The sequence below is a fragment of the Capricornis sumatraensis genome, chromosome 8, assembly GCF_032405125.1.
Source record: "Capricornis sumatraensis isolate serow.1 chromosome 8, serow.2, whole genome shotgun sequence".
In the NCBI taxonomy this organism is placed as follows: Eukaryota; Metazoa; Chordata; class Mammalia; order Artiodactyla; family Bovidae; genus Capricornis; species Capricornis sumatraensis.
Genome location: NC_091076.1, coordinates 72,494,210 through 72,516,260, shown reverse-complemented (window position 1 = coordinate 72,516,260; position 22,051 = coordinate 72,494,210). Strand labels below are relative to the sequence as shown.

General features: G+C 50.9%; 3 protein-coding genes across 4 annotated transcripts; 2 read left to right on the top strand and 1 right to left on the bottom strand.

Annotated features, from left to right (window-relative positions):
• The first annotated feature begins 959 nt into the window (after positions 1-959).
• TLCD3A (TLC domain containing 3A) lies at positions 960-9,797 on the top strand. Of its 2 annotated transcripts, XM_068977987.1 has the most exons (5): positions 960-1,081; positions 1,545-1,628; positions 5,474-5,678; positions 7,146-7,241; positions 8,157-9,797. In XM_068977987.1, exons 1-5 carry the CDS (start codon positions 960-962, stop codon positions 8,424-8,426), a joined length of 777 nt encoding a protein of 258 aa, XP_068834088.1. In that variant the 3' UTR covers positions 8,427-9,797. The 2 variants fall into 2 exon arrangements, with proteins under 2 accessions (XP_068834088.1, XP_068834090.1); XM_068977989.1 differs by lacking the exon at positions 7,146-7,241.
• Positions 9,798-10,917: 1,120 nt separating this feature from the next.
• On the bottom strand, positions 10,918-17,809 carry GEMIN4 (gem nuclear organelle associated protein 4). Its single transcript, XM_068977801.1, has 2 exons — positions 17,785-17,809; positions 10,918-14,207 (listed from the first exon to the last, which is right to left on the bottom strand). Exons 1-2 carry the CDS (start codon positions 17,792-17,794, stop codon positions 11,038-11,040), a joined length of 3,180 nt encoding a protein of 1,059 aa, XP_068833902.1. The 5' UTR covers positions 17,795-17,809; the 3' UTR covers positions 10,918-11,037.
• Positions 17,810-18,700: 891 nt separating this feature from the next.
• LOC138082646 (diazepam-binding inhibitor-like 5) lies at positions 18,701-18,964 on the top strand. The gene has a single exon (XM_068975857.1). It carries the CDS (start codon positions 18,701-18,703, stop codon positions 18,962-18,964), a length of 264 nt encoding a protein of 87 aa, XP_068831958.1.
• The last annotated feature ends 3,087 nt before the right edge of the window (positions 18,965-22,051 follow it).

Genomic DNA, 22,051 nt, shown 5'->3' with positions numbered 1-22,051 from the left:
GCAATACCACAGCAAGTCTGCGGCCATGAGACCCCACCGCCCTGGGTAGTTTGAGAGAGGAACTGCTGAATTCAGGATTTCATGTTTCTCGATTCAGGATTTCATGTTTCTCGGAGCGATGCTCCCCTGGAGAAAGTTGAGCAGTTAGCAGGACGTAGAAAAGCCATCTTTGGCCGGCAGAGACCATTTCCTTAAGAATCCCACTTGGACGCTAGAGTGCTTCATAGACGAGCGGCGCCGGCGGACGCCACCAGCCCACCCGCCCTCTCCTCCCTTCGCCTGAGACGCCCACCGCCCGGTTCGCGCCGGGCCACGCCCCTGCCCCGCGGCTCAGCCCTGTCCCGCGGCTCAGCCCCGCCCCGCGGCTCTAGGGGACCCGGCCCGGCGCCTTTCGCTACCTGGCTCTCTCGGGGCCTCCCCCACCCGCCGCCTGGCCCGGGGCTGGGGAGGGCAGGTGCGAGGCGGTTGGTTGGCTGCGCGGGTCCCCGCGGGAGGGGGAGGCGTCCGCAGTGACGGAACAGAAGCCGCGAGAGCCTCGGCGCTGCCCCCACGGCCTCGGCCGGGCGGCGGCCACTGGCGCGCCGCGGGTCGGGGGCGCAGCATCGGCGCGCTCAGGGCACGGCGGGCAGTAGCTCCCGCCGCCGCCCACTCGCCGCCCGGGGAATCCGGGGCAGCCTCCGGCCCGGGGCGGCGGCGGCGAGACCCCGCCCCGCCCGGCCGGCCCGCGCCTATCGCGGTCCGCGGCCTGGTCACGCGGGGAGTGGCGCCGCGAGCTCCGGGCCATCGCCCGGCGGCGGCCAGAGTCGCGGCGGGCCGGGACGGGAGCGGAGGGCGGAGGGTAGAAGTAGGGGCGGGCGGGCCGCGCCAGTCCCCGGGCCGCGTCAGTCCCCGAGCCGCGCACGCGGAGCCGACCGAGTCACGCCGAGGGCGCCGAGCGAGGCGGCCGAGCCCGAGCACCCATGCTGCTGCCGCTGGCCTGGGGCTCGCTCTTCTTCCCGGGGCTCTTCGGGGTCTGCACCTGGGGGCTGCGGCGCGCGCGGCCCGCCTGGACCCACCACGACTGCGTGATGATCAGCACCAGGTACGGGGCGAGCCCGCGCCGTCGCCCGGCTACCCGCCCCGGCCGCGCCCGCCCCGCGCCGAGCCCAGGGCGGAAAAGGGGGGCGACAGGAAGAGAGGGGGCTGCCTCCCGGGTCCTCGCCCCTCCGCGGCGCCGGCCGGAGCGCTCCGAGGACCCTGTGCGTCCTGCCCCGGAGGGAAGGAGAAAGACGGAGGTGGCTGGAGGCGGTTGCCGGGCAGGGGTGGGGGTGGCGAGAAGCGGGGGTCGGCTGCCCGCGCTGATGAGGACCAGGAGGAACATCTCCCGACCTCCGACATCTACCAGTGGCTTTAGGGGTCGGGAGCGGGGTGGCGGCCCTCGCTGCCCCGGGAGCCTGGGGAAAGTCAGGTTGCAGGGTTCTGGCTTCATGCTGTCCGTGGGACTGAATTGAGGGCGCTCTTCACCACCCCACCCCACCCCGTTTCTCTTTTCTGCCGCACGTTAGGCTGGTTTCTTCAGTGCAGGCTGTGTTGGCCACCGGGTCTGGGATCATCGTCATCCGCTCCTGCAGCGACGTGATCACCGACAGGTAACATCCGATGCGGATGCCGGTTGAAAGCTACACAAATCACAGCGCCGAGCTCTTTCGAGGTTTCCACAGTTGAGTGGCTCACAGGCACTGGTTCTTTATCAGCATAAGCCAGCAGACAGCTGATTAATGGGTGAAACTTGGGCACCATAATTAGTTCCCTCCTCTCCTCACCTTCTTCAGCATCGCCAGCTTAGAAATAAATGCTGGAGAATGCCATTTAGAGACTTGAGTCTGATTTAAGGTGTATTAGAGGACAGTGTGGTCTATCGACCCAAGTTCTTTATGCGATTGATACATGTGAAAATTACTTACAAGTGAAAGTAAGGCTTTTGATGCTTTTAAATGACCTCCCTGGGGTTCTGCTCTGGACTCCAGAGCCAGGGTATGTCCAGTGTGGTTAGCAGAGCCCTCCTAAGGAAAGGAACAAAACCCCTCATCCCTTTCCTTACAAATGCCGCTTTCCTCTTTCCTCTGAAAGATTAAGGTGATGAAGAGTTTTCTGGATCTTTTGGAAAACTGACTCCTGTGTGTGTTAGAGCTCAGGCCAGGGCTGGGCAGCAAATGTGCATCTGGTAAAACATATAAAGACCTGGCTCTACTTTGTATAGTATTTAGACCTGTGCAATGGTGGTTCCCACCATCTCACCCCCCACTTTTAAAGCCATCCTTTTTATTTGTCTTCTCAGAATCACTCTTTCTTCCTCACAGATAAATTGAAGAGCGACTGTCAAATGTACGGGGAAAGTTAATAGCCTGTCCTGATCCCTTTCTCATGGTGACTTGCTAAATGGCCTGCTTTTTACCTGTTGGGACTGGAATGGCAGGGGAGCCTGAGTGGGGCGTCTAACTCACTGTGGCCTGCAAATTCCATGCCTGGATCTTACTTGGGATTTGTCCTGCCATCATGATGTTTGTGCTTGTCTTTTTTTGCCTCTTTTTAGACAAGACCAGCTATTGGCAACACGCTGTAGATGCTGAGAGAAGACAGGTCAAGTGACTGACTGCATACATCTAAGGCTAACAGCTTTTGCTTGGCTGGATTCAATATGTATTTTAATTGAGCATGTTCTGATGGTGCGGCAAGCTCCCTCACTCTAGTCTATCAGGTCAAACTTGACATGCACCTCCTTTGCTGAGATAAAGGCAGATGCAGCCCCACAGCACTCCTGGGCAAGCTGCAAAAAGCTGCTACACATTTCAGAAAGGAGGTCGGCACACGATTAACTTTCAGTTCTTTAGCCCTGTGTCTCAGGGGCTTGGGCATCTGAGTTTGGCTTTCAGGGTCCTTCTTTTGTGTAACTTTATGCCTTAGATTCGTTCTCTGCTTGCAGAATGGAGACAGACACCACCTTCACCTTACATGGATGTACAAGGATGCTCTAAAGGCAGCTAGATCATCTAGGGGCAGGGGAAAAGCCTTCGGGGTTCATAGTCTGTTCATCCAAATATTTTTCTATCATATGCCCTTGAACTTTAGGCCTTCATATAGAATGTCTGAAGGTAGGAGGAGGTGTCTATGAATCTTCCCAAATTATATGCAGAATGTGGTGTGGGGCCAGGGCTTTCATTATCATCTTAAAAGAGATCCAGATCCTTAATAGGGCTGAGAATCACAGCTCTAGGCAATTTCTCTATTTAAGCACTTACTTTTGTTTGTTTGTTTTGGCCATACTGTGAGGCTTGCTAGATCTTAGTTCCCTGGTCAGTGATCTGCCAGCAGTGACAGCGTAGGGTCCTAAACACAGGACCACCAGGGAATTCCCTAAGTACTTAGATTTGGACAGTACTTTTTACATTTAAAAGGACTCTCAGGGCTCACCAGTGGCTCAGTGGTAAAGAAGCTGCCTGCCAATGCAGGAGACACAGGTTCAATCCCTGATCTGGGAAGATCCCACATCCTGTGGAGCAGCTGAACCCATGCACCACAACTGTAGAGCCTGTGCTCTGGAGCCCAGGAGCTGCAACTACTGAGCCCATGTGTTGCAACTGCTGAAGTCCTCTAGCCCTAGAGCCCGTGCTCCGAAACAAGAGAGCCATTGCAAAGAGCAGCCCCTGCTCACTGCAGCTGGAGAAAAGCCTGCACAGCACTAAGGACCCACCACAGCCAAAAATAAATCAATATAATTTAAAAAATAAAAGGACTCTCATCAGAAATTTCCTGGAGGTCCAGTGGTTAGGACTCCACACGTTCACTGCCAAGGGCCCATGTTCAATCCCTGGTTGGGGAACTAAGATCCCACAAGCCATGGTGGTATGGCCAATAAATAAATAAATAAATAAAAGGACTCTCATACTTTTGACTTTCTAATCTTCACAATGACTTTATCAGGGAAGTAAGACAAGGATTATTATCTTCATTTAATAAAAGAAGTAGTTAAGGTCCAGGCTAGTGGTAGCTAAGTTTATAATCCAGACTGCTTGCTAGTAAATCTTTGGGGAATTCTGACAGCCACACTTTCTCATCTTACTGAATTGGTACTGTGTGCAAAATTTTAAAACCCTGGGATCCACTCAAGGGGAGAGGTCAGTTACATTTCAGCTGAGCTTCTAGTAGCTGTTCGTAGTCGTTTCAGTTGGGATTGCTTCAAGAAAGTGGTGGAGACCACAGATGGGCAGTAGAATAAATATTGCATCTTTTTTTACCTCAGTGGAACTTGGCTGTTAATTTACCTGCATGAATATTAAATTTGCCATCACTTGTGTGCCTGTTTTACAGCTTACTCATTATTTAGTTTTGCTGTGGTAAGTGTGGAATGATTCAGGAACTGGAATGTGAATGGCACCCTATATATTCCCAGTGTTGCCTGTTCAGTGGATGGGCTCCTTTGGTTAAGTCACCTGGGACAAAGGGAAAGACACAGATGTGAGGCCCTTGGCACACCATGTGTCGTCTCTGGGGTATCAAGTCCTGAACAAGCACTGCAGGCGATTCTGATGTTTGGGTAGTTTGAGCCACATAATAGTGAAATGTTTCATCTACCTAACACGTGGACACGCTGTTAAACTTAGCTGATTTGGTGAGTCTAATCCTCCTCCAGATAGTACACCATTTTAATTTTTTTTTCACATATATTTTCTGTAGAATGGCTCTTTTGGGACCAAAATTTCCAAAATTATGTAGAGACTTCCCTTCAAATCTGCTCTGGGACAGTGATAAAACTATCATTTTGACTTAGCAAATACTGATTCAACACCTTTGGACAAGTAAATGGGAACACTTGTCTTTTGTCCTGGGTTCTCTTTGGGTATCTGTCCGATGTAAGGTAGTCCTTGAGATCTGGGCTCGTTTCCAGACACATTTTTCTTAGTGAGTGACACTGAGTTCAGTTGTGCAGTTATAAAGAAAATGGCCAGGGCTACTTCCCAGAAACTCCCTAGAGTGGGGTTGCAAACAGATGTAAGAGAGACTCAACTGCTGAGTAACGAGTGGAGTTAAACTGGAAATATTGGATTTGGGATGTGGGCCACCTTCCAAACCAGTTTCTTGGTGGGGCGATTGAATCATTAGTAGAGGTATCTACCTCAAGGTCAGCCTCTATTGCAGTACCAGAAAACCCATTACAAATGAGTAGGCAAATAGTGACGGCAAGTCACCGAAACACAGGGTGCTGAGGGGATCCTTGCTTTCTAAGCCTTTGGTACTTAGAAGTTTGCCCTGTAAATTTAAAGAAAGTTGTTCACCCGCCCTGTCAGTTTCAGCATCTTCACTGTAAAGTATCTGGGGTCAAGACAGCTGATGAAGTACAAAGCCAAAGCAAATGTGTTTAAGTGGAGGCTGGCTGTAAGCCTTCGTAGTTGGTACGCGTGATTACTCCCTGGACCGTGTATATGCTTTCTTTCAGGCACTGGCTTGCCCGAGAGTATGTCTGGTTTTTGATTCCCTACATGATCTATGACACCTACGCCATGTACCTCTGTGAATGGTATCGAGCCGGGGACCAGAGCAGCAGACATTCCCTCACCATTTTTCGAAACTTCCTAAGCAAAAACCGCCTCATGATCACACACCATGTGTTCATTCTGCTTGTCCTTGTGCCCATTGCCCAGGTAATGGTCTCCCGACAGCCACCAAGTCGCTCGTTTCTCTTGTTGAACCGGGCACCCCGACCATCAGATTCCCCCTTTTCCTCCCCTTCGTTGCCTCACCCGCCACCCTCCTGCCAGCTGCTGCCGCAGTGTAGGGCAGTATTGCATCTGAAACTTCTGGTCCTCCTTACTGGTGATCCCCTAGCCCTCAGGGCTTCTCCAGCATTTGTCAGAGGTTCTGCCATTAGTTCATTGAAGATAAAAACCAAGGACTTCCCTGGTGATCCAGTGGCTAAAACTCCAAACTCCCAGTGCAGGGAGACTGGGTTTGATCCCTGGTCAGGGAACTAGATCCCACATGCCGCAACTAAGACCTGGCATGGTAAAACAATAATTTTTTAAAAAAATAAAAACCAATATACAATACAACATAAAGACTGTTTAAAGAAATGAGAGTTGCTCCATCAACTAGTTATTTGCCCTAATAGTGCCCAGAGAGGGCTGTATACATTATTTTGATGTCACAAAAGCAGAGACTCTCAAAACAGCCTCTTAATTTCTTCCCCGATCTGCTTTTTTCCCCCCATTAAAAAACTCACCCAACAAGGAAGAGAAATGGGAATGCAGAGTGAGTAACGAGTCATTCCCGAGGACCTACCGGGTGACAGGTATTTGATTTAAGAACTCACAGCTTTCTAATAGTCATTAGAAATTATTAGAAATAATTAGACATGAGTTCCCTGGTTGCTCAGTGGTAAAGTATCCGCCTGCAACACAGGAGCTACAGGAGATAAGCATTTAATCCCTGGGTCAGGAAGATCCCCTGGAGGAGGAAATGGCAACTCACTCCAGTATTCTTGCCTGGAGAATCCCATGGGCAGAGGAGCCTGGTGGGCTACAGTCCATGGGGTTGCAAGCAGTCAGACACGACTAAAGCAACTTAGCACACATGCAAGCAATCAGACGTGATAATTAGAGAGACTGTTAGCCCTCTATGGTAGACGAAGAAAGTGGGGCTCTGAGAGTTTCCATTCCTCCCCTCGGGGGTACACTGTGCTGCTTTCCTGAAAGGATAAGAGGAGAAGCAAGAGGGCGTGATGTTGACAAGCCTCTCTTGACTGTATTGGGATCCTAACATTAAGCATGGGGCCTGGCATCCATTTTATGGAACTGATCTGGCTTCAGTGTCCTTGGCAGGACTAAGTGGACACCCGAAAGTGGGCTGCAGTCTCTTGGCTGACACTGAAATTCAGAGCAAGCCTGGTGTGTGATGCAGTTGCCTCTGGACCCTGGGGATTCTGGGCACTATGGAGGCCCCCCAGTGTGAGCTGGTCTGCCCTGGCCCATTGAGTACTTCCCCTCACCCCCCACCCCTGCCCCACATGGTTGCTCAGGGTTACCGTTTTCAAGAGCCCCAGTTAAGAACCTTCCTTCTGGTGGTTCCTCAACCTCCATTACTTATTTCCCCTTTCCTCGTTCCCTCTGCAGAAGCTCAGGGGAGAACTTGGAGACTTCTTTGTCGGCTGCATCTTCACAGCAGAACTGAGCACTCCATTTGTATCGCTGGGCAGAATTCTGATCCAGGCATGTATGGGTGGGGTGGCAGAAATACTGCCAAGGGAACCGACTCTGCTTTTCCTTGGAGATTAGGGGTAGGGGTGGTTGGAGAAATCCCTTTAGTGCTACGAATAGTAGGGTAGGAGACCCTTGAACAGACTTAAATGTCAGTTGGTCTTCGAAGCCAGTGGGGGTGAGATTGTACGTTTGATTTCACATTTGATCCAGTTCTTTATGGTGGCTCAGACAGTAAAGAATCTTCCTGCAATCCAGGAGATCCAGGTTTAATCCCTGGGTGGGGAAGATCCTCTGGAGAAGAAAATGGCTACTCACTCCAGCATTCTTGCCTGGAGAATTTCACGGACAGAGGAGCCTGGTGGCCTACAGTCCATGGAATTGTACAGTCGGACATGACTGAGTGACTTTCACTTTATATATAATTTTTCCTGGTCATAAATGTTTTTAAAATTATATTTGGTTGCACTGGGTCTTCCCTGGTGCTCTCGAGTTTTTTACCTCTAGTTGCAGTGGTTGGGGGCTACTCATCCTTGTGTGGGGGCTTCTCATTGTCGCTTCTCTTGTTGTGGTGTGAGAACTCAGTAGTTGTGGCGCTCGGGCTTAGTTGCCCTGAGGCATGTGGAATCTTCCCAGACCAGGGATTGAGTCAGTGTCCCCTGCACTGGCCGGCGGATTCTTAACCCCCGGACCACCAGGGAAGTCCACAGATTTTCGAATCTGCTGTTTCTGGGCTCCTGTCAGCTGGGTGGCTTTCATATCACTGCTGGAAAAAATACGGGACTGTATGCATCTATCAGTACAGCAGTGCTTAATCATGTTTTCTACAAGTGTCGGAAAAGGAGACGCTTGACGTGAACACTGTGGGACTCAGGCTAGTCACAACCCGAAGGTGACCTTGCTCTCTCCTTCCCTCTTCTTTTGCAGCTAAAGCAGCAGCACACGCTGCTGTACAAGGTGAACGGAATCCTCACGCTGACCACTTTCTTCTTGTGTCGGATCCTCCTCTTCCCTTTCATGTACTGGTCCTACGGCCGGCAGCAGGGACTGAGCCTGCTCCGAGTGCCCTTCCACATTCCTCTCCACTGCAATGTGGCCAATGCCTTCCTCATCGCGCCACAGATCTACTGGTTCTCTCTGCTGTGCAAAAAGGCAGCCCGGCTCTTTGATGTTCCTCCAGCCGAAAAGGACAGTTGATGGCTCCCATGAGTCAGGCAGTGAGGCCGCCTACTCGGTATTCCCTGGACCAAATTGCAAATTGTGTCTTGGGTGGCCTCAGCCTTTTGGGTATTGTTCAGCAGATGGATTTGAGTTTTTCTAAAGGATATTCACTATCACCTCCCTCTTCTAACCTGCCCCTTTTGCAAAAGCACTTTTTCCCTTAGCAACAACTGTTGGATCCTGTCAGAGCTCCACTGGCAGCGAGGTGGTTTTAATGCAAAGCCCAAGGATCCTTCCTTGGGTCTTACCTCCAGGGCTCTGGGAGGTAGAAACAGGGGGTGTGGAGAAAGGGGTACCAAGGTGCTAAGCAGCCGGGCACCTGCCTGGTCCTAACATTGGTGGCTCCCCACCTTTCCAACCACTCAGGGCAGTATCTACACGCTGGGCCAGCAGAAGCAAGTGATGACTTGGTTCTTTACATAATTTTTTGTAATGCTGGCCTGGGAAAATCACTGTGGGTAGGTAGTTTTTTTTTATTGTTTACTAAATAACCTGTTGGTCCTTTGCCTCATTCTCTCATCCATGTGCCAACATAAAATCCTGTCTACTGACTTCCAATCAGAAGTCTCTCTGGCGGGGTGCAGTAGGAGGCAAGGATGGGAGCCTGAAGCACCTGAGTAGGTAGGCAGGCCCGTGGTCAGCACCTCTGCAGGCTGACTTGGAAAGACCAATGTCAAACTTATGAGCTTGTTGTCAACAGGTAAGATACTGTTCTCTTTTTAAGTACCCTCAAGCCCAGCTTCCCCCATATCCACACATACAGGATGCTCTTGTTACAAACTACAGGGGTAACACAAAATGACAGCTGCTGAGCTATTCACTGGGTGACCCCACTCTTTGACACTCCTTTTCCTATGGAGTAGGATGGACCTCAGTATTCCAAACCGTGAGATGTCTCATCTAGACGGCCTCCTGATAAGCCAGAGCTTGTGGTCCAAAGCCTGTTCCTCTCTGAGTTACCACCATTTAGCCACAGAAGGCTGGAGAGCAAGAGTGCAAGACAGCCCTGGCCCAAATATGTTTTGTGGACTGACTCCTACCTACCATTTGCAAATAGCATCCTCTGGTGCCAACACTAATTATTCCTTAACAATAAGAAAGGATTTTAGAAACTGCTACCGTGGAATTTCTTCCCAAGTGGCAGTGAAAAACTAGATTTTTTTTAAAAGTGCCTTTTAATTCATTGTTGTCTGTGAACTTTTTAAAGTACTGAATGTGTGACAGTGTCTCAAATTTTGACTATTTCAGTCTTTAATGGGTGCCGTTTAAAAAACAAGCTGTAATTTTTTTACTGTCTTGTTTACTGTCAGTATCTTTATTAATCACCCCTGTGGTGATTAAATTGCACTAATATTTTCCAACTTAATTCTCATTTGTGAAATACATTCATGCCAACTTCCAGTGACTATGTGTCTGTGTTTCTGGTCTGTGTTCTTATTCATATAACTGGCAGAGGTGGGCTGTTGCGGGAAAAGGGGATGTGTGAACGCTTTCACCCTCTAGGAGGGCCTCGCTCATACCTCACTCTAAAGTGTTTCTGTAATTCATGGTGCCAACAGTTCTAGGCTTCACGGCCAGTGGTCACATAACTTTAGGCCCTTTCTTCTCTTCCTAGGTGAATCCCTACTAGGAGTCAGGAGGGTGGAAACCCGATTGTAGGCCACAGACAGAGCCAGCCCACTAACCTGAACCTGAACCTAAAGGCGTGGGAGGGAACCCGAATACTGCCTCACTATGATGAGGAGTATGGATCTGTCCCTCCTTGCCTCCCAAGTAAACACCTCACCAGTCCCCCGAGTTCTGAAATACATCCTGGACAACCTTAAATTCACCTTTTCATGCCTCCTCACACACCATCTGCTCCCACGTTTTTCAAAACCATGACAACCCATCCTAGGCAGAAGATAATCACACCCATCCTTTGAACACGTCTCTGCTGTGTTTACCAGTTTCAGTACAGCCCCTCTGGGATCCAGTGAACAGATGGAGTTAACATGGGGGGCAGAAGTTCTTAACTCAGGACACCCATTTTCCTGAGGTCACTGACCTACCCCCCAACATCTAATGTTCTTGGCCCAACCTCCTCCTTTTACAGTGGCTACAGGCCTTGTGGGCACACAAATCACTTGGCCAACTGGTAGCAGAAAAAGAGTCCTTTTCCTAGTTCCTGCCCTTTCCAAGACACCACAAAGTGTGTCTGAAGAGTTTCAGTGCAAAAGAACCCATGTGCCTTGTAATCTGTCTACCTGAGTGTTTCACCTTTAGACTTATTTCTTGGGAGAAGTCCAATGATGAACATGTTCCCCCTAGCTAAGAGATCAGGTCAAGCTGAGCCCAGTTTCAGAGTGTACTGAGGAGCCAAGACCACTGAAGAGAAAGACTCAAAAGAGGCAAGGTGAAACTCAAAAGAGAATTTTATTATAACCTGTTTGTTACAAATACCTAAGAAACTATTTTTTTTACACTGTTATTGTCTTATTTGGGGGCTTGTGTACAATTCCACATGACTGAAAAGTTTCTGCTTCTCTGCTCCAGTCCCCATCGAGCCCACCAAGTGGAGGCCCGGTTGTTTTCTGACCCACGGAGGTCAGAAGTTGCTGATCTTCTGCAGGAGGGTTTGGCGCCGCTCCTCGGGGCTGATGTTCTCGGCAATGGACTTTAAGAAGCGCTGCTCATTTGCTTTCTGGAGCAAGGAGCTGATGGAAGGGTTGGTCTTGCTCAGGGTTTCGTAGCAGGTGAGGATCTCCAAGGCCAAGACATAGAGAGGTTCACAGACCTCCTGGTGGACCATGGCCATGATGTGCAGAACATGACAGAACACCTGGGTATAGAAAAACAGGGTTTCCTGGGTCAGGTCCTGCTCTTGTCCTTGAGCCCAAGGGCCAACCGACTGTATCAACCGAACGGAATCCAGGAGATTGGTCAGACTGTTGCAGAGGAGCTTGACCACATGGCTCCAGCCCTCCACGGGGAGCCAGTTACGGCAGCTCTGGCTACAGAGAAACTGAAAAGCTCTAAGCAAGAGTACAGAGAGCTGGAGCTCCTGGGCAAAGGGCTTCAGGTTGAGCAGAGGAACGAACTGTATATACTCCAGGCTGTAAGGGACATGCAGGAGTTGCTTCTCCAACAGTCTCCGGATCAGCTGGTGAAGGCAGTGCCATTCCTGGGGGCTGCACCATGGCATGACCTGCACCAGGGCCACCAGGAAGCCCTTGCTGAACAACCTGACCTCCTCAGGGTTGCCCACATCCACCACCAGGAGGGCGAGCATCTGCTCGGAGATGCTGCTGGAGATGGAGGAGCACTCCATCCAGGCTAGGAGGCCCGTGCCGGGCCCATACCCGGGGTGGGCCTGGGAGGTCCACTCATCCTCAGAAAGCGTACAGATCTCAAAGAGCGTGGCTGGCACCTCACACTTGAAGTGGCCCTCAAAGAAGCTCTTCAGTCTCAGGCCCACAGTCCAATCTAGTTGCTCCAGCTTCCGGTGGAGCCAGGACAGGGACTTGACCCAGGTGTCCGGGGAGAAGGTGTCGGCATTAGCTGAGACGACCTCACAGAGGAGCTCCAGGATGTGGATGGCCAGGTCCTTTCCGTCCAGGGGGAGACAGCGCTTCTCCTTGGGGAGCTGCCAGTATTTGCTGAAGCCATCAAGGAGCTGGCACAGGCTGAAGATGAGCGGGAACGGAGAGCAGGACTGCAGCCAGTATTCCTCCAGGTTTGTGCTCCCTTCCAGAGTCTGGACGAAGATCCTCAGACTGAGGTCCACCTCTTTGACCTCCAGCATCAAGAAAGGCAGGACAAACTCCTTTAGTACCTCATCCGGCTCGAGCAGAGCAGCGACTGGAATCCCTTGGGGCTTTATAGGACTCACCAGGCAGCTCAGGAGCTCCAGAAACTGCTTCTCCTCCCGGGGTGTCGAGAGTTTGGTCCAGACCGTCTCTTTGAGGCAGGACACCACGAATGTGGTGGAGTGGCCTGGCCCCTGCTCTTCCGTGAACCGGAGGGCGGGGAAGGCAGTGAGAATCTGAGCCAGGAACTTGTGGGTGCCGAGGTTGACCACAGCCATGCTGCACACCTTCTTCACCGTGATCTCCGGGTGCAGGATGACCAGGCGGGCCACGGAAGCAACAGCCTTAGCCAAGCCCTGTTCAGAGGTGCTCTGTGTGAGCTGGTTGAAAGTCGTGTTGAGGTCCTGATGAAAGCCCTCCAAGTGAGCTAACAATTTCTCAGAGAGGCCCTTGCGCCCCCAAGAGCGCAGGACCCCCGAGAGGACTTTATTTTTATCTGGCAGCGAGAGGTGTGTGTAACACTCCAGGATCAAGTCGACCACCTGTTTGATCTGAGGTTTGGAGACGGCCCTATCTATCGTGCCGACTTCCATCACCGTCTCCAGTAGCTTTAACACCAGGCCCGGCTCTTGGAAGAGAGCCCGGTTGTCGAGCAGGCAGGACAGCCACTCGTCTGAGAAGGCCCACCTCCTCTCGGAGGCGAAGATGGAGCACATCTCCACGTGGCGGTCCATCTTCTGCGCGATGACAGCCATGGCGATGGAGGCGGTGATGTCCTGCCCGCCGCCCGTGCTCCTCACCACCCTGTTCGTCTTCCTCAGGAAGTCCCCCACGCACTCTGCCAGCTCGGAGACCACCTGCCTCTCCTCCTTGGCCAGGCTGGTGGTATCCAGGTAGAGCTTCAGGTTCTGGCTGAAGGAGGTCAGGCTGTCGCAGAGCCGGAAGCTGTCGTAGCTGGTCCCCTGGCTGCTGTTGAGCAAGGCCTGCAGCTCCTCCCCCCACTCCTGCAGCAGGCTGCGCAGGAACTCAAAGCCCACGAAGATGGTCTCCCTCGGCAGCCTGGCCAGGGAGGTCAGGCTGATGTCCCGCTCCGCCTCCTTCACCTTCTCTGCCAGTGCCTGCTGGTGATATGGGTTCTGGGTGTCTGAGTTCCACACAGAGATCACCGTGGCCAGCTTGTCCAGGTACACGGTCGCGGACACTTCCTGGGGGTCCTCCTCCATCAGCGCAAACACGGTCAGCATGTCAGCCAAGTTGGCTAAGGCGCAGCACTTCATCCCAGGACATAGGATCCTGTCCTGGATTTGTTTCAGCCCCGTGAGCAGCATGGCCAGCAGGGGCATGGTTGGACACACATCTGGATCGGACTTGAACCTCTTTGGGGGGTGGGAGAAGTCATCGGAGGAGGACAGGTACTTGTGGGCCATTGTCTGGAACTGGGAAAGCAGGGGGTCCTGCTGATTGCCCTTGTGCTTCATCATTTCCCACCAGACGTCTAGGAAGAAGGCCACGTCCTTGGAAGAAGTGTCGACGGTCATGTGCTCCAAAAAGCGCTCTAGTTCCGCACGGCAGAGAGTGGTGGGCAGGGCCATCAGGAGCTGGATAAAGAGTCCAGAGGCCTCCAGCGACTTGAGCAGCTCAAAGAGGACCGTGTGATTGATGGTGGGGATCATGTTGCCCACAGAGAAGAATACATCTTCCTGCCAGCGGTTTTCCATGTCGGAAGGGGTGATGGGGCAGGGCTGTAGCACCTTGGCCCAGATGATAATCAGGGCTTTCTTCTTCCAGGCGAAGGGCTGGGAGCAGGCTGTGGCGGAGGAGATCTCCCTCAGAGCCTCCACAATGGGCCGCCCAACGTGCTCCCAGTCAGACTTGGTCATTTCAGCCAGTGCTTTGGGGCGGAACAGCTGCTCGGCCAGCAAGAAGCCCCCGTGCAAGATAGTCATTTCCTCACAGATATTCAAAGGTCCTGCAAAGATACAACGTGGTGAAAAAATTTCCAGAACAGTAAGCAGAGGTTAGAGAGAGAGACAGCAGTTGGTTGCTGGGCTGTCATGATTAGGGGTACAGAAAATAAGGGTTCTGAGTGAGATCGGTAGGAGCGGGGAAAAGAGGGTAGCTCCAGGAGCCGCTGCAGAGCTGGAGTCAAAGGATTTACCTGAGGAACCAAAAGGACTCCCAGCTCTCTAGGGGCTTCCCTGGTGGCTCAGTGGTAAAGAATCTGCCCGTTAATGCAAGAGACTTGGGTTCAATCCCTCAGTCAGGCACAGAAGGAAATGGGAACCCACTCCAGTATTTTTGCCTGGGAAATCCCATGGGCAGAGAAACCTGGCAGGCTTACAGTCCAGGAGGTGTCACAAGATTTGGACATAACTTAGCAATTAAATAACAACAAAGCTCTCTAGCCTGCAACTGGGAAGACAACAGGCACCACTGGACACAGGAAGCACAAGAAATGGGCTGGGAGGGAACACTGATCAGTTTTGGTCATTTGGAGTTTGAAGGTAGAACATTAAAGTAGAGATGTCCTCTGGTCCGTCTAGTCAAGGCTATGGTTTTTCCAGTGGTCATGTATGGATGTGAGAGTTGGACTGTGAAGAAAGCTGAGCGCCAAAGAATTGATGGTTTTGAACTGTGGTGTTGGAGAAGACTCTTGAGAGTCCCCTGGACTGCAAGGAGATCCAACCAGTCCATTCTAAAGATCAGCCCTGGGTGTTCATTGGAAGGACTGATGTTGAAGCTGAGACTCCAATACTTTGGTTATCTCATGCGAAGAGTTGACTCATTGGAAAATACTCTGATGCTGGGAGGGATTAGGGGCAGGAGGAGAAGGGGACGACAGAGGATGAGATGGCTGGATGACATCACAGACTCAATGAACTTGAGTTTGGGTAAACTCCGGGAGTTGGTGATGGACAGGGAGGCCTGGCGTGCTGCGATTCATGGGGTCGCAAAGAGACTGAACTGACTGAATGGAAACAGAGGGCTGGAAAGTCAGTCTTGAAATGCAGCTCAAAAGAGTCTGCCTGGAGGTGAGGCCCTCCAGCAAAGGATGGACCAACAGAGGCTTTGGGGAGGAACTGCTGAGAGAGAGAAAGAAAACACAAGGACGGGACCAAACTACAGCAGCCACCAAGTACGTACTGCAGGACACAGCACTGAGCTTCTTACTAACAATATAGACTAGGAGGGGCCTGGACCAGGGCTGTGGGTACAGCAGCACTCAGACAAGTCCTGCCTCCCTACTTTTCTCTAAAAATCTTGTCTTGCAAATGGATTTCAAACGGTCTGCCTTTTAAGGAAACAATTCAATTCCTACAACTTTTTCCATCAAAGAGAATAAGCCGCTAAGGGTCCTGGTTTCTTTTGTTAGAAACCAAGAAGAAAATAGATAAAAAAGATTGCACTTGATTCAGAAGAGTCCTTCCTTCAGTGAGCCATGAGTCAACATAGACTTAGCAAGGAAGGGGATGTTTAGACAGACATATATTAAATCCTAGCTCAGCCACTCAAAAGCAGCAGCATCTTGGACAGATTACTTCTTTGAGCTTCCCTTCTGCATAGGTGGGCATAATACAGACTGCACATTATGACTGTCAGGGTCAAATATTAACAGTATATATTAGTCAAGCCCTTGGCATTGGGTCTGTGCCCATTGTTGGCTCCCAAACCTATCTCTCAGGGCTGCTAAGGGTTAAATAAGATATAGCTACAATGAGTCTGACATGACTGAGCAACTGAACCACAGTAAGAGTCAGGACAAAGAGCCTGAGACGTCCCTGGTGGCCCAATGGTTACAACCTCAGGCTCCCAATACAGAGGCCCAGGCAGGGTTCAATTCCTGGTCAGGCAACTGGATCCCACATGCCACAGCTAAAAGATCTCCCATGTCACAACCAAGACTGGGTGCAACCAAAAAAAAAAAAACAAAAAAAAGTCCTGACTAGGTGCTTGAACGCCGGTTCCCCCAAACCTTTCCACCGTTGGCAGAACTAGAATCTTACCCCTATTCTTTGCCTTCCTCCAGCTCAGAAACATGGCACAGAGCTCTCGAAGGTGTGTTTCCTTTGGCTGAGAAAGTAAATCACTGTACAAACTCTTTAATATTCCTGATTTCTCCCCTCTTTCTCAGGGCCAGTACCTCGTGCCCCCAAGGACACAGCTTCTCCATCTTCATGAGCCAGGGTTCTACCCTGCCCTTCCCACTACAAGCGTAAATCCACTGTTTTCTGCTCCAATCCACTGTTTCTGAGGGCATTCCACCTGGCTGTGCAGTGGCGGAGGCAGACTCTCAGGAAGAGCTGGGCTGCTGAGGAGCCTCCCTGGGGGTTCTGGGCCTTCTTTCTGGCTCAGGCTGCTCTGCCAGGGCCCCAAATAGGCTCCCTTCTGACTCTGTAAATTCAATTTTATTCACTATCCGCTCAGTTGAGATGTTTGGAACTGGAAACTCACCTTCCAGAGACATTTGTGTTACTTGAAGGAGTAAGTCCCAGAAACAGTTAATAGCTGAACAAATCCCAAATGTTTTATCACTTATGGTTAACTGGTGCTTGTGAGTGCCCACTCCTTATGTTGATCAAGTATACTCTGTACCAGGCACTGTGCTGGTTGGTATGCATATAAGACCTCTTTTGATGGTCACATCGACCTTTTGAGGATCTTTCCTGTTTCAGATATGGGAACGTTAAGACTCAGAAGCAATTTGCTCAGGATGTCGAAACTCCAAAGTGGTGGGGCTGGGAGAGAGATCGCCGCAGCTGCAGGCTCCAAACTCTTTCAACTCTACCCTCCCACCATGGAGGAGCTGGCTGGGAGCAGGGTCCAGAACATTCCTCTACAGCCTCCTATTACTAGCATACCTTAGGAAGCCTCACCCCAGCTCTTCCAGGACAGCCTCCAGGTCTCAGGCCCTTAAGAGCACCTCTGGCGGGAGGGGGGGTGGGGGTGGCGCTGGGCAAGGAGCTGCAAATTTATACCAGCTCCCCACTCCCTTCTCCCAAACCTGGCCTCTGAGTATTCAAGAGGCACGTGCCACCTCGGCTGCTGCAACCGGCGCCAACTGCTGGTCTGAAGAAAGCTAGTCCTGCGCAAAGGCTCCAGGCTCGACTCTGTACACATGTGACCTCAGTGAAAAGTTGCCCAAACTCTGTGAAACGGATATGGTATCATCTCCTTCTATCCACGAGCACCTCAAGAGTCAGACAATTGCTCAAGAACTCAGCAGACGTTCATGAATGAGACTGTCATGGATCCAAGCGGATTCTCCCATGCGCTCCCGGAGCCCGGCCTTTTCCAAAGCACGTGCCCGAACCTGACAACTCTCGGGAACGCAAACTTCTCATCCGCTGGGCCCCGGAGCTGGCTAGTGGCGGGCGGAGGAGCGGTGGGCTAGAGCCCGGCCTCCCGACCCCCGGTCTCCAGGACACCCTCGCCTTCCCAACTCCCTCCCCGGCCCGGAGGCCTCCCTGAGCCCAGGCCCGCTCAGCACTGCCTGGTTGTGGGACCGCGGCCCACGTTGGTCCGGGCCTGGGAAGCCGAACACCCACCTAGGTCCATGGCGGCGACTCCGGCGGCGGCGCGGGCCGCCCCTCCCTCTCCGCGCTGAGGGCGACGTAAGCGTCACGGCACAATGGGCGGCCCCGGGGGGCGGGACGATAGGCCGGGCCTCGGCCACAGCCCGCAGTCTCACCTCGGGCTCCGGGCGGTACAGACCCGGCCTCCGCCGCCCCGCGCGCACGCGCGGTCCCACGTAACCGCCGGCGGCGTTAGGACCGCCAGGCCCACAGCACCCTCTATCGGCCGGAGTCCTCCCACCAACGAACAGGCAGGTACCCGTGCTCCGCCCCTTCCTCTCCCCGGGCCCCGCCCCCAAGGGACCGCCCACCCCCAGTCCCCGCCTCGCGCGGCCAGGAGTCGGGACAACCCCCGTTTCCTGGGTTCCAGTTGGTCCTTCCCGTTAGCTCTGTCCTTGGCCTCGCATTCTTCAACATCCTGTAATGCGAGCCCCGCCACTGTTCACTCTCACTAAATATCCCTCCCCAGGCTGCCCACTAACCTGCATGGACACACCACTCCCTGAGAGCCTTCCTCCCCCGCAGCGGGGCTCCTGTCCGACTCCAACACGCGTGGTCCTCAGCATTCTTCCTTCTGACAGCAGCAGTTGCTCCATTATTTTCTGGCATCACAAACACCTTTGAAATGTTAACGGTTGTCCTTCACAGAAAATGCACGGTGCGAGCCAGAATGCCTGTGTGGGAGATCTAATCCAAGGGGCTCGTTTGTAATCTGTACTGTAAGATAACCCATGTATATCCTCTGTCTTTCCCACACATTGTCTTGTCTCCCTTTCCCTCCTTCCCGGGCTTAATCACCAGCCTCGAATGTTTCTAACTCTCCATCCTCCAGCTTCTAGTGCCGGACACCACTTAGAAAGGACAGAAGGGCCCAGCCTCAGCACCCCCAATGTGCCAAGTGGAGTTTGAGATGGCCTGCGCTGCCATCAAGCAATTGAAGGGGCCGGTGAGCGATCAGGAGAAATTGTTGGTGTACAGCTATTACAAACAGGCCACCCAGGGCGACTGCAACATCCCGGCCCCACCTGCCACCGACCTGAAAGCCAAGGCCAAGTGGGAGGCATGGAATGAAAATAAAGGGATGTCCAAGATGGATGCCATGAGGATCTACATTGCCAAAGTGGAAGAACTAAAGAAAAATGAAGCTGGTTAGGGAGGACAGAGTAGCAGGGCAGCTCTAGTAGGGAAGGAGGCACTTTAAAGACCTTTTGAGGGCTGAAATATCCTGAGGCTGTAACAACCACCGTAGCTGAGACCTCAATAAATCACTTTAACTGCATGATAGTGACTGCTGTTGCACAACTGATGAATGGTGTCTGTCTGATAAAAAGTGAGAGTCCTGGGGGGAGGTATCCAAAATGTATGAAAAGGATCTCTCCTTGAGGGGAAAGTTCTGGCGACACTGGCTTTCTGTAGGATTGAGTTCCCAGCCTTCCTTTTCCCCAGAGCATATATAGATATTCAGCAGAAGCAGAGGAGCTGGGGCAGAATCACGCTCTGACTTGAGGTCAGTGAGACCATTCTCCTGAGGTTCAGTCGCTGGGAAAGGGAGGGGGAGAAGGAAGGAAAGGAGTCTGAGGCCCCTTGTCTCTCCAGGGGCTGTTGATTCACTATTAACCCAAAGCCTCTTGATGAAAGTGAAAGTGGAGAGTGAAAAAATTGGCTTAAAGCTCAACATTCAGAAAACAAAGATCATGGCATCTGGTCCCATCACTTCATGGCAAATAGATGGGGAAACAGTGGAAACAGTGTCAGACTTTATTTTTGGGGGCTCCAAAATCACTGCAGATGGTGATTGCAGCCATGAAATTAAAAGACGCTTACTCCTTGGAAGGAAAGTTATGACCAACCTAGACAGCATATTGAAAAGCAGAGACATTACTTTGCCAACAAAGGTCCGTCTAGTCAAAGCTATGGTTTTTCCAGTGGTCATGTATGGATGTGAGAGATGGACTGTGAAGAAAGCTGAGTGCCGAAGAATTGATGCTTTTGAACTCTGGTGTTGGAGAAGACTCTTGAGAGTCCCTTGGACTGCAAGGAGATCCAACCAGTCCATTCTAGAGATGATCAGCCCTGGGTGTTCTTTGGAAGGAATGATGCTAAAGCTGAAACTCCAGTACTTTGGCCACCTCATGCGAAGAGTTAACTCATTGGAAAAGACTCTGATGCCGGGAGGGTTTGAAGGCAGGAGGAGAAGGGGATGACACAGGATGAGATGGCTGGATGGCATCACCGACTCAATGGACTTGAGTTTGAACTCGAGTTGGTGATGGACAGGGAGGCCTGGCGTGCTGCGATTCATGGGGTCGCAAAGAGCTGGACATGACTGAGCGACTGAACTGAACTGAACTGATAGAGTTGGGGGTAGGGGTGGGGCCTGGTCTTCCAAAAAGCTGAAGTCAAGTTCCACTACCAAAAGCCCCTACTGAACACAGGCCTGGTGAAAATGTTTTGAGGGAAGTCACACTTTGAAACTAATGAATTGATGCATCACAACACAGCAGTTGAGAAACACCGGAATGGATGGTTTCAAAATACCAGACTCTGAAAGACACATTTAAGACCATGCAACCAAATTTTTCTTGGGACCAGTCCCTTAGTTAGCCTTGGTTTCTGCTTGGGAATGTCTGTGGGACAGTGTGTCTACATATGTAAGTGGGATTTGTTTGGGGAGCACAACACATCCTCATTGACCTGTGCTGGGGCTAAGGCACCTAAGCTCAGTGTCTCTTCTTAGTGTTTTCATGGAGTCATCAATGCACAATGGTGCCCTGAGACAGGAGTGCTAAATGGTATTATTAAAGACATTCCAGAGAAGAAAGCCAGCTGTGGCATGGAATTTCCTAATACTCTCTTCGAACTATTTTCCTAGCTCATGATATCAGGCCAGCTCCCATTCATGGAGGACTATTTAACAACAGAAGCAACAGCTATAAAGAAGACTTCAAAGGGTAAAGGAAACCGGGTCTGGCCAGGTATCTTCTTCAAGAACCTGTGTTCACATATTTTCAGAAAGTTGCTACAGACTAACCGCATTACCTAAGAATCACGTATACTCAGGATACCACAGTGACTATAAAGGACTATTCCTCTTAACTATAAATTGGACAAGACCCACGCTGTACAATGGTGCTGTTCTCTCTGGAAGATACTATGAACACATTTTGATGCTTTTAGGACCATGATTCACATTAAATGTGAATTAACAGTAAAAATAATAACAGAACACTTTGTTCCAAAATATGCTGTCAATTTAGGTGCTGTACCATACCATTCTGTAAATCACTATAAAACTCAATAAATTATAAGGACTCTAGACAGCAACTGCAGAATATATATTTTTTAAAAGTAAGGTATAGTATACACAGTGTGCTAAAATTTTGGGAGAAGGAGAGAGAAAGAACATATGTGTATGCTTAATGAGGAGAAAGGGGGTATGGGATTGATGGGGAGGAACAAGGCTTTTCAGTAAGTACCTTTTTATACTGTTTTTATTTTTGAACCACTGACTCTATTACCTTATAAAGGGTCTGAGGCAAGGGTGCTTCTTTACTTCTCTTTAAGGATGGAGTAATAAGTTTTCTACAGATTTCTCAAAGGTAAAGGAAAGCTATCTTAGACCAAACTGAAATTTCCCATCAACTTCTATCATAGATTTCAGTGGACAAGGGAGAACCCTCCTGGAAACTCTGCTAGACCTCAATGACATCGTGGGACAGGTGAGATAGGCAGACAGTCACCTTAAGGAGCACTGAAAGTCCCTAGCTTTGCTAATTCCATCCCAATGTCAGACAAATGGGGATTTCATACTAACTCTCCAGGCTAACCTGGGAGAACTCCCATATTACAGTCTTTCTGGATTTAAACCCAAGAGAGATTTGAACTTCAACTTAATATATTAGGACCACAACCCTGAAGGTCATAAAAACAAAATCACTACTCTGAAGACACAACTCCGGAGAAATGGAGGAACTTTCCAATTTCATCTGTTTAAAAACACCAGTGTGGACAAAACCATCTTTAAGTAATGACTTTTGGTTTAAAATTAGCAGCTGCCTATATAGAGGTCAACTTTTGGACTGCTTGATAAAAGGTGAAAGTGGTACAGTAAATGGTTTTAGGATGAATAAAATATTAAAGACTGCAACAAAGGAAAAATGACAGGCAATGAGAGAAATAAAAGGGGGCTGATATCATAGAGCTAAAATGTCCCAGATAGCTAAACAGCATTCAGTTCTCT